The sequence below is a fragment of the Apiospora kogelbergensis genome (assembly GCF_038363985.1).
Source record: "Apiospora kogelbergensis strain CBS 113332 chromosome Unknown utg000007l_segment0_segment0, whole genome shotgun sequence".
NCBI lineage: Eukaryota > Fungi > Ascomycota > Sordariomycetes > Amphisphaeriales > Apiosporaceae > Apiospora > Apiospora kogelbergensis.
In genome coordinates, this window is record NW_027117424.1 from 1969864 (window position 1) to 1984551 (window position 14688).

The 14688-nt window shown below is 52.0% G+C and overlaps 5 protein-coding genes across 5 annotated transcripts; 2 read left to right on the forward strand and 3 right to left on the reverse strand.

The window, feature by feature from the left end:
* Positions 1 to 427: 427 nt before the first annotated feature.
* On the reverse strand, positions 428 to 4074 carry PG998_010969 (uncharacterized protein; the record flags this gene model as incomplete). The annotated part of the gene is made up of 2 exons (XM_066877785.1): positions 428 to 3421; positions 3484 to 4074. The coding sequence occupies 2 exons, from the start codon at positions 4072 to 4074 to the stop codon at positions 428 to 430; spliced, it is 3585 nt and encodes a 1194-aa protein (XP_066726839.1).
* Positions 4075 to 6022: 1948 nt separating this feature from the next.
* PG998_010970 (sphingolipid long chain base-responsive protein lsp1 protein) lies at positions 6023 to 7246 on the forward strand (the record flags this gene model as incomplete). Its single annotated transcript, XM_066877786.1, has 4 exons — positions 6023 to 6095; positions 6146 to 6279; positions 6343 to 6526; positions 6615 to 7246. 4 exons carry the CDS (start codon positions 6023 to 6025, stop codon positions 7244 to 7246), a joined length of 1023 nt encoding a protein of 340 aa, XP_066726840.1.
* Positions 7247 to 7859: 613 nt separating this feature from the next.
* PG998_010971 (WD40-repeat-containing domain protein) lies at positions 7860 to 11447 on the forward strand (the record flags this gene model as incomplete). Its single annotated transcript, XM_066877787.1, has 4 exons — positions 7860 to 8399; positions 8510 to 8730; positions 8781 to 10434; positions 10551 to 11447. 4 exons carry the CDS (start codon positions 7860 to 7862, stop codon positions 11445 to 11447), a joined length of 3312 nt encoding a protein of 1103 aa, XP_066726841.1.
* Positions 11448 to 13301: 1854 nt separating this feature from the next.
* On the reverse strand, positions 13302 to 13529 carry PG998_010972 (uncharacterized protein; the record flags this gene model as incomplete). Its single annotated transcript, XM_066877788.1, has 1 exon — positions 13302 to 13529. The coding sequence occupies one exon, from the start codon at positions 13527 to 13529 to the stop codon at positions 13302 to 13304; it is 228 nt and encodes a 75-aa protein (XP_066726842.1).
* On the reverse strand, positions 13526 to 13847 carry PG998_010973 (uncharacterized protein; the record flags this gene model as incomplete). Its single annotated transcript, XM_066877789.1, has 2 exons — positions 13526 to 13623; positions 13688 to 13847. 2 exons carry the CDS (start codon positions 13845 to 13847, stop codon positions 13526 to 13528), a joined length of 258 nt encoding a protein of 85 aa, XP_066726843.1.
* Positions 13848 to 14688: the final 841 nt, after the last annotated feature.

Genomic DNA, 14688 nt, shown 5'->3' on the forward strand with positions numbered 1-14688 from the left:
AGCATGGCGAGGAGGGATTGGACGTGAATGGTGGGATGAGTGTTGGGCTGCCGAACTTGTAGATGAATTGGTGCTGGTGCTGATGTATATTACTTGAGTTTCTTACAACCTATCCTCCCCCATTTTCCGAGGATAGGCACTTGATTGCGCTACTCGTCCTCATTCTATAAACAACTGGAGTAACAAGGTAGTCGAATGGAACTTTTGATGGCGTCTGAATTCCCATCGAGCTACAATTCCCGGGTACTGCTGCGGTGATATGGAATCAAATAATGCCCGATGGACGTAGAGGAGGCTAAATCAAAACTTGCATGTAATATAAAGAAAGCCGCTGCTATTATATGATAACAATACTGTACAACTTCTGGCCTGGATGAGTTGCCTCTTTTTATCCCCCAATACTTCTAGCGTGGGATTAACCCAGCATCTAATCGCTATATCTTGCAGGACGTCTTCGCACGCGGCTGCGATCGATGACATTACTCTCGTCGCTGTCGTCCCCGGCATGCGACCCGCCATCTGCCTCCTCCCCAGCATGGCCGCGGCCACGTCGGCTGCCGCCACCGCCCAAGGCACTCAAGTCATCTTCGCTGTCATTGACCTCAGAGGCGCGCTGCCGGTTGTTGTTGTTGTTGCTACTGCTGCTGTTGTGTGGCCGGGCCATGTCGATGTCGTCTCCAGCCACCGCCGGCGGACTGGACTCAAGGGTGTGCTTGTGCCTGATGTGGCGACGGGTACGCCTCCGACTAGGAGTGTTGTCCTCGTGCTCATCCGAATCAGAGTCGTGGGCGGTGCTGCCGCCCATCGCTGGACGACTGACCACGGGGTGAAGACGGGTGGAGCGCTGGCTGCCTCCGCTGCGGCGGGTAGCGCTGGCCGTGACGCTTGCGTTCGCTCCCACGCGTGCGGCCGAGGCTTCTTCGTGGCCTTCTCCATCGTCATGATCGCCAGCGACGACTTTGCGTGCTTTTCTGCCACGTCGTTTCGGCGTATTCTGCTGCACCGGCCCGTCATCGGTCTCAGGCTCAGTAGAAGGATCAGGATTCTTTTTGATCAGGTGGGCTCTGGTGAAGAGGTTCTCAGCTTTGGGTTTGCCCGACGTTGTGGCTTTGGCTTTGAAACGCTTCTGGTTACCCCCACGAGCGGCATCGACTACCGTCGCAGGTCGGTATTCCTCCTCTTCCGACTCATCCTCGGCGGCAGCTCTAGCACGTTTGCGTTTGCGTGCTGGTTGCGGCTTCTCGTCCTGAAAGGGGTCATCTTCCGCCTGCGTGTCCATAGCATTCTCCTCCTCGTCGTCTACATCCGAATCGGCCTTCGCCGCCGCAAACGCCTTTTTGTTGTTGCCTGGCTTGCGTCCGCGCTTCTTGGGCGGGCGGCCTCTGGGCTTTTTGGGCTTGTCGACGTCTTCCTTTTTGCTCTTGCGCTTTTTGACTTTCTCCTTCTCTTCCTCCTTCTGCTCGTCGAGTAGCTTCTTGGTCAGGTTGGGGAAATTTTCGCCGTAGTTGAAGAAAAGTTCCTCGCCGGCTTTGATGTCGCGCATGGCACTGAACTTGATACGGTATTCGCCACAAACGTACAAGATCTTGGGGGTGATGTTGCATCCCAGTCCGCTTCGCTTATCGTCACCGTCCTGATGATTGATGTAGCGACTCAGATTTCCATATATAGCCGCATCAACCCAGATGCCCTCTTGTTCAAGCAACGTAAACAAATAAGACGCATTAGACTCTTCATCAAACACATCACCGCGTCTAGCCTCTCGACGAACTCCCTCGTCCTGGCTAATGAGCTCACCGACGTATTCAATGACAAAGTCGTCCTGGGAAATGTCCTGTGCCGTGAAAAGACCGTAACCACAGTTTTCAATCATAGAGTTGCCCAGGACGAGAGACTTGGATTTGCCTCGTTGAAGAGCACAGTTCTGGCATCCTGTTGTATAGAGGTGATCGTTTTCTGCGTTTCGAGGATTCGCGCGCTCGAGGGCTCCGCAACTGCCACAGAGAACCGGATCGCACTCACGATTGAGCTGAACACATATACAGCTCTTCTGGTCTTTGGACTTTGCATTAGGAAGACACGTTTTCCCAAGAGAGTGGCAATTGCAACCTGTGAACTTGATCGCGCATGTTTCAGCGGTACAACGGCAGAAGCGTTCGCACATGACGCGGTGTTGAACACAAGAACATCGGCTATCACAAGGGCCGTCGTGAGCGCACGGATCGAAGTGATCTCTGCGTTGATGCTCATGCGTAATGGTTTGCTCTTGCCAATCATTCATGAGTACTTTTTTGTGGCGATCGTACCAGCTGACAGCCTTGGCTTTGACTGGTGGCGGTAGTGACTCAGCCATAGGTTTGATATCAAGCTTGTCGAGTTGGCGGTTAACGTCCCAGCAGGGTCTGCCTGTTGCTACAGCTGTGGCGCATTGTACTGCAATGTTCGTATCGCATAGAGTAGCAACGAAAGTCCTCAGCAGCATCGTTTCAGTCTCGCTCCATGGCTTTGCCCTCGTACCACGCGGTCCATACACATGGCAGTCCTGGCCGCAAGGCTTGTCGGCTCTGCGAGCCACCGGGCTGCCATCAGCCTTCTTTTTCTTGGCAGCCTCGATGGCCTTCTTCCGAAGCAGAGGCTCGAGTCCACCGACCACCTCAATTGAAAATCGTTTCCTTTCGTTATCAACGCCATACTCACCATGTTCGCAAGAGTGGCTGCAGCAAATCAGACAGCCAAGCAACGCGTATGTCTCAAGGAACGACTCCACTGTTGTATCCTCTACAACAGGCTTGACTTGGCTTGGAGTTTCCTTCATCCACTTCTTGGTGTCGACTATAGTGTCGACCGACTTGTCAAGTAATAGAACATCGCGCAAAGATACAGCTCTTTTATCGAGTTTTGCCGCGTCAAAGACTTTGTCGAAGGCTTCGGTGAACATGCTAACTGCTCTCGATGTTCGCGGAGAGCCGATATCGTCGTTGTAGGAGTTCAACAGACTGCTTTTCTGCTGAGGCGTGACTGCGTCGGTTTGGCTTGCCATATACCGGATCAGAGTAGATTTCGTGCAGTTCTCCAGACCGAGTCTGTCCAACCAGTGGTCCAGATAGAGCAAGAGAATGGTTCCATGTTCCTTCTGCATAGTCTTGTGGACCTTTTCTGGTCGACTCAGAGTAGCAAACCCAGAGGTTTTGTCCATACTCTCCAGATTCTCAAGCCACCGCCTATATTGGGGCTCTTCCTCATCTGCCAAGTCTCGCAAATGAGGCACGAAGCTAAGCATTGTATTGGGCGACAGAATGTTCTTCTGAATCTCAACATGATGGAAATTGTAATTGGGAACGGGGCCAACTGTGCTCTTAATGCAGGTCACTTGGAAGTGTTCTCGCTTTTCCTGTTTCCCAATACGGCCTGGTCCCAATTGCTAGATGATATCAGCTGCGAACTATTCGTACGGGCATGGCAGGTGTTCAAGGTGCAACATACCTTGGTTTTGAACTTCATGGTCCCTTTGCTGGCCTCCATCGGCCTAGACTTCAGCTCTGAGAACCAGTTTTTCTTGGCGATATCTGGCCGCGACGGGGCGCCCTTCTTCCAAGCCAAGTGTATTTGACGAGCAGTTAACCGAGCGCCATCATCTTCTATCTCCTTCTTAAACTGTCTCAGCTGCTTTTCGAGCTTTTCGATAGTCCACTCTGCCTTTTTGGGCGTATGAGTCTTGGGGGTGCGGTGAGTGGCATATTGATGATTTTGCTGGCTAGGGGGAGACATGGCAGGGTGGCCAAATTTGCTCGCAACACCGGTCCTCAAAGGCAGTGAGTTTGATACAGTCTCCTCTTTGACTTTTTGCGCGGAAGCTCTGTTACTGCGGAGAGGCGACGCAGTAGTGGGCGAGGCCGCATCAGCGGGCGCATGGGCCAGCGGTGCTGAAGGAGTCCCGGGGTTGCGACTGCGAGAGCCGGGCTGAGAGAAAGGCTGCGACGTCTGCTTTCGGGGTGTGCGAGATGCGGTCCCCACCAGCTCAGACTCGTCGGGAGAGGAAGTGGTGAGATCGATTGATTCCTGAACGGGACCCATTCCGTCCGAACTAAGAGGCCTTATCGGGGCCACCGGCGCGTCAAGATAAAATAGACTTCAACGCCGCAATGGCCGAGGAACGCGAGGCTGAACCTTGCAAGGCTTTCTGGTCTTCTTGCGACTTCTAGGCCGATGGATGCGCCAAGTACAGGAAGACCAATTAATGTCCGCAGCGCCTCATCTTACTACGTCTAGATGTGCATAAGAACTGCCCAGGACGCCTCGAGAACTAGTGCATATGGCATATAGACGAATCCCGGTCCTTGGGGTCTTCTGGGGATCGAGCGCGTAATGGCACGATGCTATCGTCTCTCAGCAGACTGGGTCAATAGGCCGGGAGGAAAGCCTGGTTGGACACTCCGATTGCGACTGCGAGGAAGGAGTGTTCCAAAGGAAGAATGGCAAATAGCAGTCAACGATCAAGCCTGTTGATTTGGTTAGAGGGGCAAAGCGTAGCTAGCCTTTTGTTGATAATTGTCGATTTCTCAGATCCAAAATCTCATAAATACTTGCCGAATAGTGGTGATCGTCAACCTCAGCGGCGGAAAGATGAAAGGGAGTACTAGCCACTTTGCCAGGAGACGCGAAGCGACCGCGTCTTGTTGCACGGTTGGCGGTTAGCGGTTAGCAGAAGAATTAAATGGGTCATCTAAGAAGAGATGTGGCGCAAGATAGCTGTGGCTACACTACTACTACTACTACTACTACTACTACTACTACACGGCGCTACTGCCCCGAAGCCCAATACCTATGCTGCTAACTTGGTGACCAGATATTATGCACTATTTACGTGCCCCCTGGGGACAGTGATGCGGTTCTGATGTAGGAGTCGGGTCCATTTGATCACAGCTGTGGTGGCTGCGTATCGATGTTTCCTGTGGCAATGTGTGCATCGAGTGAGATGACGTGCGATGGGTCCCCTGATTGCTTCCAGTTCCGCATCAGGAAAAGGGTGTGTCTCTGTCTGACCCCAACGAGGTCATCATTGCCATGGTGATGGGATGAATCCATGGTGTCAAATTTCGCATTGGATGGTGCGGTACATGCGGCATCTGCAAGTTCGGCATGCAGGCGTGGTGTTGGAATGTCTAGGACTCTCTAGGTGCCTGAATAGTTCAGTTAAGCCAATGGAATGAGGCCAATCAGAGCCAGATCGGCACTTAGCAGCACCACAGCCCACTGGACCACCCGCTGGATCAGACTCAGTCCGACGCCGTTTCAGCGCTACTCTTCCATTTTCAATGATGATGACGTAGAAACGAACGCCTTCCCGTCCAGCCGTCCCGACGTTTCCATCAATGGACATTGACCTGGGGCGGTCCTGTCAGTGGTCGGTGTCGGCCATCCCTCTCCATCGACGTACAAAGCGCTACAGCTCTCTCGCCCTCCCGCTGTTGGATAAAACAAATAACATTGACGATCCATCTTCGCTACAAATCTCGCAATAGACCACCCCTCATCCCTCGCTTCCTCTCTCTTGCAAACACCCAATACTTTCCCTCACTTGCCTACGGATATCACTATACCACACCCTTACTCTTGCTCTCCTCTGTGGGACTTTGCTACTGTTAATACGATCGGCTATCTCTATCGCAACTGATCCGCCGACTTGCACAGTCGCAGCCCGCTTTTGATCGACAGAAGGTTGTTCGGAGCTCTTGCATTCAATCCAGCTGCACGATTAGGAGGCAAACAACACATCAACTGGACCCTTTGTAACCACCATCCAAGGTCCTATCATTCCTAAGGCATATTTTGACCTCCCGCCTGTCCATCAGACGCACGACACAAGCTTTATACCTGATCAGCATTACCTCCCGCCGAGATGCATCGCACATACTCTATGCGCCAGACCAGGGCGCCGACTGCCTCTCAGATTCAGGTATGGCGGCCATCGTTCCCCTACTCATTGCGACGTCCCTTGGACTAAGAAAACATCACTAACGCAATGCGCCCGCTAGAACCCCCTCCACCTCCCTCCACCACCAAGGCCGGTCGCCTATTCGGCAAGGGCACATTTGGTCCGTTGCATCCTGTCGCAAAGTTGTCGCAAATAGCTAACTTGGTGTAGGACATGCTCTCCGCCGCAATGCCGCGGGCGCATTCGGCCCCGACCTGGCCAAGAAGCTCACACAACTCGTTAAGATGGAGAAGAACGTTATGCGCTCTTTGGAAACAGTCGCCAAGGAACGCATGGAAGTAGCTGTATGTTATAGTCATGTTTGCCAATTCCCTATGCGTTGGATACCGTACTAAGTCCTTGACCAGCAACAACTTTCCATCTGGGGCGAAGCTGGTGATGAAGATGTTTCGGACGTCACAGACAAGCTTGGTGTGCTCCTCTATGAGATCGGTGAACTGGAAGATCAGTACGTCGATCGTTATGACCAGTACCGTGTTACCATGAAGAGCATCAGAAACATTGAAGCTTCGGTGCAGCCTAGCAGAGATCGTAAGTGCTCTTGCCCTTTTTGGGTGACACCAATATCGCCTAGTCCAGTAGCACAGCAGCAATGATGCTAACACACCAATCTTAATAGGCAAGCAGAAGATCACCGACAACATTGCCCAGCTCAAGTATAAGGAGCCCAACTCGCCCAAAATCGTGGTCCTCGAACAGGAACTCGTCCGAGCCGAAGCCGAGTCGCTTGTTGCCGAGGCGCAGCTGTCGAACATCACGCGTGAAAAGATAAAGTCTGCCTACACGTACCAGTTCGACGCCCTGCGCGAGCACTGCGAAAAAGTTGCCATCATTGCCGGCTTCGGAAAGCATCTCCTGGAGCTCATTGACGATACGCCCGTGACCCCCGGTGAGACACGTGCTGCCTACGATGGTTACGAAGCCAGCAAAGCCATTATACAGGACTGCGAGGACGCTCTCACCAACTGGGTCACTTCCAATGCCGCAGTTTCATCCAAGCTGTCCACGCGAGCCCGTACTTTGTCTACAAGGCGCAGGAACAACATCAAGGCCCGCAGTGAAGGATTAGACCTCTCGGGCCAGGATGCCCCTCTCAACGATCGGGATTCGTGGGTCGCAGCTGGCGACCATAAGAGCCATGAATATGATGACGAAGATGGGGAGGACGAGCGTGCCCATTCGCTTGCCGACAGCGATAGCGGTCTCGCTGGCGAACACCATCGCGGAAGGACCGAGGCAGTGGCCGCTTGAGGATCTACCGGCGCGATCATTGAGCTCTTCAAAGGCACGAACCTTACAACTAATAGGTGTTAATAATATCTAATACAGAGACACGAGGGGCAATGAAATCAACAAACGATGAAATTCAGTTGCTGGGTTCTCTCCGGGCTTTTCGGAATGTGCAAGGGAGTTTGGTTAGTGTCGTGAACGGGCGTCTTGGGAGTGTCCAGCTTGGGCTACCGACTCTTTTCAGGCGGGTATTAGTAGGTATTTAGTGTTTTGTAAAACCAAAACTAGCTCTCAATACGAACAAATCTCTGGCAGATGCGCCTGACATCGTTGGAAGGAGGGGAGCTGGTGACACTGAACTTGCATCCTAATAGTGGTGATACTTGACAGGTGTTGTGGAGTAATAGCGGCTGTCATGCAGCCGTCATGAATAAATTCACACCCACATACCTGGCGAAGAGAGAAGAACCAATAAGTCCGCCACTGCAAACATCAAATGACCACATACCCAGCATGCAGTGCTGAGCGCTTAACCACGACTAAGTCAACCAGCAGTAGGACAAGGTATAAGCAGATTAAAGACTGATCTGCCAAGACCGACTGCGACATACAAGGAGGCAGCTGGCACTCTCCAATGTCCGTGTGTGCACCCGATGCTGCCTTGAGTGGGCACGATGGCCATCCTGCACTGCAGCTGCGGCGGGAGTTCGTGTTGAACCCGGTCACGGCCCTCTCTTTCTTCGTATCAGACGTTGGCGGACGACGCTATCTTCTCGCCGGCGAAGACAACCACCTCAGAGTGTACGATGTTGCGACTTCGCGCTTGTGCGGCCAAGCCCCTATTTTCAAATCTCAGTCGATTCATGGCGTCACCGTCTCGCCGTGCACATCGGATCGGGAGCGCCGACAGCTTCTGATTTGGGGCGGCACTTCTGTTTCCGTGGTACCCCAAACCCTTGTTGAACAGCTCGTCTCTGGCGATGCAGCAACGTGGACATCCACAGAAGTGACTGCCCCTGACCGGGTGCTCTATGGCGTCTTGTCGCCCTACGCTACTGGAGCCTTGGCATTGCTCACTGCACATAACGAGTTGGTTCTGGGGCAAGCTGGGTATGGCTCCGGAACCATCACGTTTGACAAGATTGTTTCCCCATCGAGGCCAATGCTTTCTCGGGTACATTATCGTGGGAGTCCTCTGATTGTATCCTTGTCGCTTCAGGCACTGTCTTTGGTGAAATTGTTGTCTGGAAGCACCACATCAAGACACAGCTGCACTCTGAGCAGAGTAGTGAAATTCATTTCGTCTTCTCCGGGCACGAAGGCTCGATCTTTGGCGTCAGTATCTCCGACCCTATTCAGTTGGGCAACGGGGAGAACCTTACATTGCTCGCAAGCTGCAGCGACGACCGGACGATACGTATATGGGATATCACCGAGGTCCGCGGGGATCGTTCCAGTCAGCGTATCCAGCACTTCCGAGAACTCTCGGCTGCGCGCCAGACGGGGTTCGGGGACAGCCTCGAGCTAGCTCCGGCGCGGCCCAAAATGCAGGCAGGTGTCTAGCTGTTGCCATGGGACATGCATCCAGGATTTGGCATGTAGAGTTCTCTTTTCAACTGATGCCTTTGCGACCATCTGACGAGGTTACCCTTGATATATGGTCTTTTGGGGAGGATGCAACTATACAGAATTGGGAGTTGTCCCTCCATGACTTGCAGCCCTCGACAAAGGCTCTCCAAAGCAACGGACCGTCTGTTACAGACCCCAAGCAACTAACACGCCTATCACACCAAGCAACATATGCCAACCACTGTGGAAAGCATATATGGTCCCGTGCACTGGCCTGGGATGATCTTCACGGACTGCTTATTGCAACGGGAGGCTCAGATGGTCGTATATCTCTGGTCAGATCTTCGCAAGTAGCAAGCATGGGCTGTCTGGACGAGGTGCCTGCCGAAGAATTTTCATCCCCCACGTGCGAGTCGGTTACTACAAGTGACACTCAGCTTCCTTCCCTCGCCCCTGCCCCTGCAAGTACACCAGACATCACCGCCTCAGTCCCATCCGATCGCCCATCGGAAGGACAGAAAAAGAAGAAAAAGAAGTCAAATGTCAAAAGAACCAAAGAAACCTTCAACTATTTCAATTTTGTATCCGAATCTTGCCTACTCGCCATCACGAATTCTGGTCGTCTGTTTCGTGGCATATTCAACCCAGAAATATCATGGGAAGAAGTGGCTATCGTACCCGAGGTGCGCGAGAGTCTGCGGTCATATACTGTCATTACAAGCTCAATTATCGCAGGCGTTGCCTTGATAGGTACTTCGTCGGGTACTGTCTACCTTTACCGTGATCATTCTGTTCCGGTGATAGAGCCGATCGCCAAGGTCTCTGGCAAAGTGGAGGGCTTGTTTGACCTTTCTAGGAAGACAAATTACGCCCACAGGTCTTCACTTGCAAGCGAGACCGAGTCTCCAGGTGGGCTATTAGAATCTTCATCGTTTCTTGTCACTGCTTTTGGAAGTCCAGTCGCTGTCCTCCTTTCCGTGGACATCACCACGAATCATTCTCAAGTGACGAGGGTGGACCTGGCCTTAGAACAAGGTTTCGCTGTTACGACTGCCACTACCTACAACAAGCACATAGTACTGGGGTCAAGGAATGGCCGGATATCGATACTGAAATCAGACCAGACGGGCTATCGTGTGACTGAGTGTCGATACAAAACAACCACAAAAGATGCAATTACGTCGATATCATTATTTCCTTCAAACACCAGCGAAGGTGTCATGGACATCCTCACGACTAGTCGTGATGGAAAATATAGGGTTCATAGGATCTCCATCATAGAAGAGCACTTTCAAGGTCAACTACTACATGAGACCTCGCCTCCTTTTGGGCCCGTCATCGAGAGCGCGTGGTTTTACGAGAATTCTGACAGGAGTAAAGATATCATGCTCTGCGGGTTCCGAAGCAAGAACTTCGTGGTTTGGAACGAGACCCAAGGGCGAGAGGTTGTAACAGCCGACTGTGGCGGCGCGCACAGGATGTTCGCATACACGCCACTGTCTGCTTCTTCGGAAGGATTCAGGTTCGTCTTCACCAAAAGCTCTCAGCTCTGCGTCTTCTCGCAATTGCAAGCTTCTCATAGCATGCTGAAGCCGGGGGTCATGGACGCGAGATCCGTACAGTGGCATCAACACCCTCTGGTCGGTTCATGGCTACCGGGGCAGAAGACACCAACATCAGGCTTTGGCGCTATAGCCCTGGGGGCAGCGTTTTGCAGTGTATAACTGTTCTAGAGAAACATACTACAGGAATCCAGACGCTGAAGTGGCACGAGCAGAGCTACCTCTTCAGCAGTGGCGGCATCGAGGAGTTCTTCGTCTGGAAGGTCACTCCCCTACAGAACAACCATCTGGATCTGGCAGTGGTATGCGAGGCTACCTTCACTGATAAGAGTGAGATTGGTGATCTGCGAATCATGGATTTCGACATCCAGCACTTGGGAGAAGACCTTGACGCGAACAACTCGTTCGCGATTTCCATGGCCATGTCAGATTCAACACTACAGACTTACAGCTACTCGAAAATCAATGGGTTCCGTCTCTTGGCGAGGGGCTCTTATACCGGCGCGTGTCTCTTTCAACTCCGGCACCTCTCTTTCAAGGACTCAATCTTGGAGATATTGACAGCTTCTACTGACGGCCATGCCAGCATCTGGAAAGCCCCAATATTGCTATCTATCGAAGGTGGGGATGTGGCCCAATATACTGCCCTCAATATTAGTAGAATACACCAAAGCACTATCAAGTCTCTGGATATCCGTCAAGCCAGCGACGCAGGAGTTGGGTCACATCTTCTTGTCACAGGAGGAGACGACAACGCCCTGGCCTTCACCCATTTGCATCGAGATGGTGAGTCAGGCCAGTTGGTATTCGGAAAGAAGCACATAGTACGACCTGCACACGGAGCAGCAGTCACAGGTGTGGCTATCATGAAGAGCAGCCTCGACGCGAACCAGGCAACTGTTGTCAGTATAAGCAACGACCAGCGAGTCCTCAAATGGCGGGTCATCGACTGGATGACCACAAGGGCAAAAGTCCAATTACTCGAGTCCAGGCATAGCGCGATTGCTGATTCTGGCGATTTGGAAGCGCTGCCCGAGGACAAGGTCATAGTTGCAGGAGTTGGACTGGAGGTTTGGGACCCCATGACGTAGATCTACCGTGAATATAAACTGGAAGTTGCTGTGCTGGATCAATAATTTCCGAGCTTACTATGCTACGCGATGTTTATCATACCCCTTTGTTGGATAGATATGACTCTCTCTGGGATCGATCGCCACTTTCTTCTCGCTCTCCTCTTCCTCGAATGTCATGTTGTCCTAACCCAGCTATAAACAATTCATGGTTCATTGGCTACACATATCTCAGTACCATCAACCATAAGAAATGCCATAAGGAGGCCCGGGGTTTCCCTCTGAAATACCATGAAATGACTTGGATCAACACAACTTTAAGAGTTCCTCATCCTCGAACAGAGGAACTTGTTAAGGGATTCATACGGAGCCGGTGTTATCTGGGCGAATCACTGGCACATCGGTTGATCCGTCCATTCCATTCATCATCATGACCATATCAAAATTGATTTTACACATTTCATTTTGCATATAGACAGACTCTGGGTGAGCTTGGATGATCTTAGCTCGTTCCAAATAACTTGTTCCACCGGATGGTTCATCTTGGGGGGCAGTGCTTATTCACAGCACCCATGGTCAGCCACGAGCCTATGACTCACAACACCGCACAAGACAATGGATGGACCTTTGATTATCACCAGATATCCCCCAACTTGTGAGAAAGACCCATAAGGCACACAGCTCGTCAGCAACCCACGAATAAGAATGCTAATACCGACTCATCCATTCATCAATACCAACAGCAACAAAAAGCATCTTGGCGCAGGGGAAGCGCGCCGGGCTCATAACCCGGAGGTCCTTGGATCGAAACCAAGAGATGCTAACTTTTTTCTTTTCCCGTTTCCTTTTTTAAAAAGGGTTATAATTAGTATTCCTACATCTCTTTACTACTACTTGTATTATACGTTTATCTTATACTGTCTTCACACGATCTCTACACTATCTCTATACTACAATTAAAATTATGCATTTCCCTTCGGTGTCGGTTGTGCAAGCCCGTGTCAGCCAAACAATCATTGCGTTCACAAGAGAGGACTATCTTGCGGCTGATTGCTAATGTCGACGAGACTGCTACAAACAGCAAATCATACCTGATTTCTGTCACATACACCTTCGGTGTCGCAATCTCTTGCCAGCCCCAAGTCCGCACGCAAGGCCACAGCCCATACGGTGGTATCGGCGTAGTGAACTTACTGGTCCACTCCTCCATCCACGTGTCATGGTGGCATTTCTCGCTATTCTTAGCAGATCCAGGGCTTCTGATAGTATATCCTATCGTTCGGGTGACACAAGAGTATATGTCTCTGACCGACAGAGATAGTCGACTGGGTACTTGAGAGTACTTTCGGAGAGATCATGTTCAAGGTAAGCTACAAGCACCGTCGCCACTGCGTCGTCAGGTAACCAAATCCCTACACCATCATCTCTGGTAATGAATCCCTCCGGATGGCCCTGTCATGCCCCATCCGATGCTCGATACGGTATCCTTTCGACACGAGGTCTTGGACGGCAATTCCGCGGCCCCGTGCCGCGAATTCCTCCGAAGATTCCCTCCGAAAGCACTGCCACCCTTTGTGCGACCCTCATATCTTCTCAACATATCGAACCAAGGATTCAGCTGTGTAACACCGTGCCAGCAACACGAATCGACGTGGGTGACAAAATCGCATGTATACCTTGTGGTAGACCCAATTATATGATGAGGTGTGGGCTTCTCCAAATGCACGACTTTTTAATCAGATCAAAATGTCGTGCGCAGTACAAATGCTGCGCCACGGCAAGGCCTCTCCGTGTTTCTTCGCCCCCAAGAGGAAGCAAGGTGAAACTTTGTGGCAGGCGGGGACGGAGAAGCGCCCGAGACTCGGCCAGCGATGGTCACACGCCAATCTCGGACCGGCGTGGATAACAGGCGGCGGCCCCCGACGTCAGCTCCCGGCCGGAACTCATATGATCGCGTTGCTCGCCCAGCGCGCCGGTCAAGTCTGACCAAACCCTGTTTTCCCGCAAAATGGCGGCCGTGAATTTGTGCGCCACATACATTGCTCCAAGCGCCGGGCAATGCTGCGTGTGCAGCGTGATGATGAACAAGCCATCCTTGGTCATTGTGACATCTTTTTCTGGCGCGCTTGGCGCTCCAAGACGTTGGGGTCCACGAATGGTTGAGCCACGGCTCTTGAGCATACCTCCATAGGCTCGGCTGAGTCGCCATCCCGTTAGCGATAATCTGACGTGGACCATTCGCATGGGGTAACAGTTCTAACCGGGGGTTTTCACATCGGATGTCTTCCTGATAGTCACTTCGTTCTGGCCTGCAGGCGATACTGTATACGAAGCAGTGGCGATTGGGGGCTTTTGCGCTGCTTTCAGCCGACCCTTGAAAAGGGCCCTCGGTTGTGTCACCTCGTCTAACGAGGACGACATCGCGGATAGCCCAGATGATCAGGCTCAGTCCGTGGCGCGCCGCGTACTTGACTTGTCTTAGGTACTCGAACGATACTTTACTGGCGCATGGCGTGCATACATGAACATGCGAGGCACTTCTGTGTTCTGTTGTTCGGGTAGCTTTGCGATACTGGGGAAGCTGGGCTACAAACGATGCGATGATGGTTCTGGTGATGAGTTATTGATGAGAATGATAAGCAAAGTCGTTCTCGGCATTGACTGAACCCAGCTCCTTGCAGGAGTGGCGGTAGCCAGGAAAGTGCAATCTAGCCAATCAGAGAACGCCGCCCGCAGTTCCTTGCATGAGGAGGTGTCGTTCATCCCATCTCCCTCTCTACTGCCTTGCCGCCAGGCTTCACACAACCAACCTACCTCGAAAGCAGATCCTGCAAAATATCCGAACCGGACAATGGGGTCGGACATCTCTTTGGATTCTCCAGCCATGTCTGGTCTCCAGGTTGGTGCATTTACAAACCGATGCTGTTGGCTGGCTACTCCCAAACCCCGGGACATAGACCGATCTATGTAACAACATGCAATTGCAAATCTTACCTTGCGCAAGCTTCAAATGGCAAATATCCCGCTGCAAAGACCGATATCTCGGGGTATTAATCTTGGGCCCATGCGCTTGGAGAGTCTGTCATTCAAGACCACGACGTCGGCTTTCATATGGTTGTATTGGAGATGGCCATCGCATGCATAGCGAATGCTTGAAGAGAAGATCATGGCGCGACCGGATCAATGCCATCTTTGCAAATAGGACCGAATAACTGTCAAGTCCAGAAACCTGTGATGGCCATCAAAGCTCACTCGGTACCGG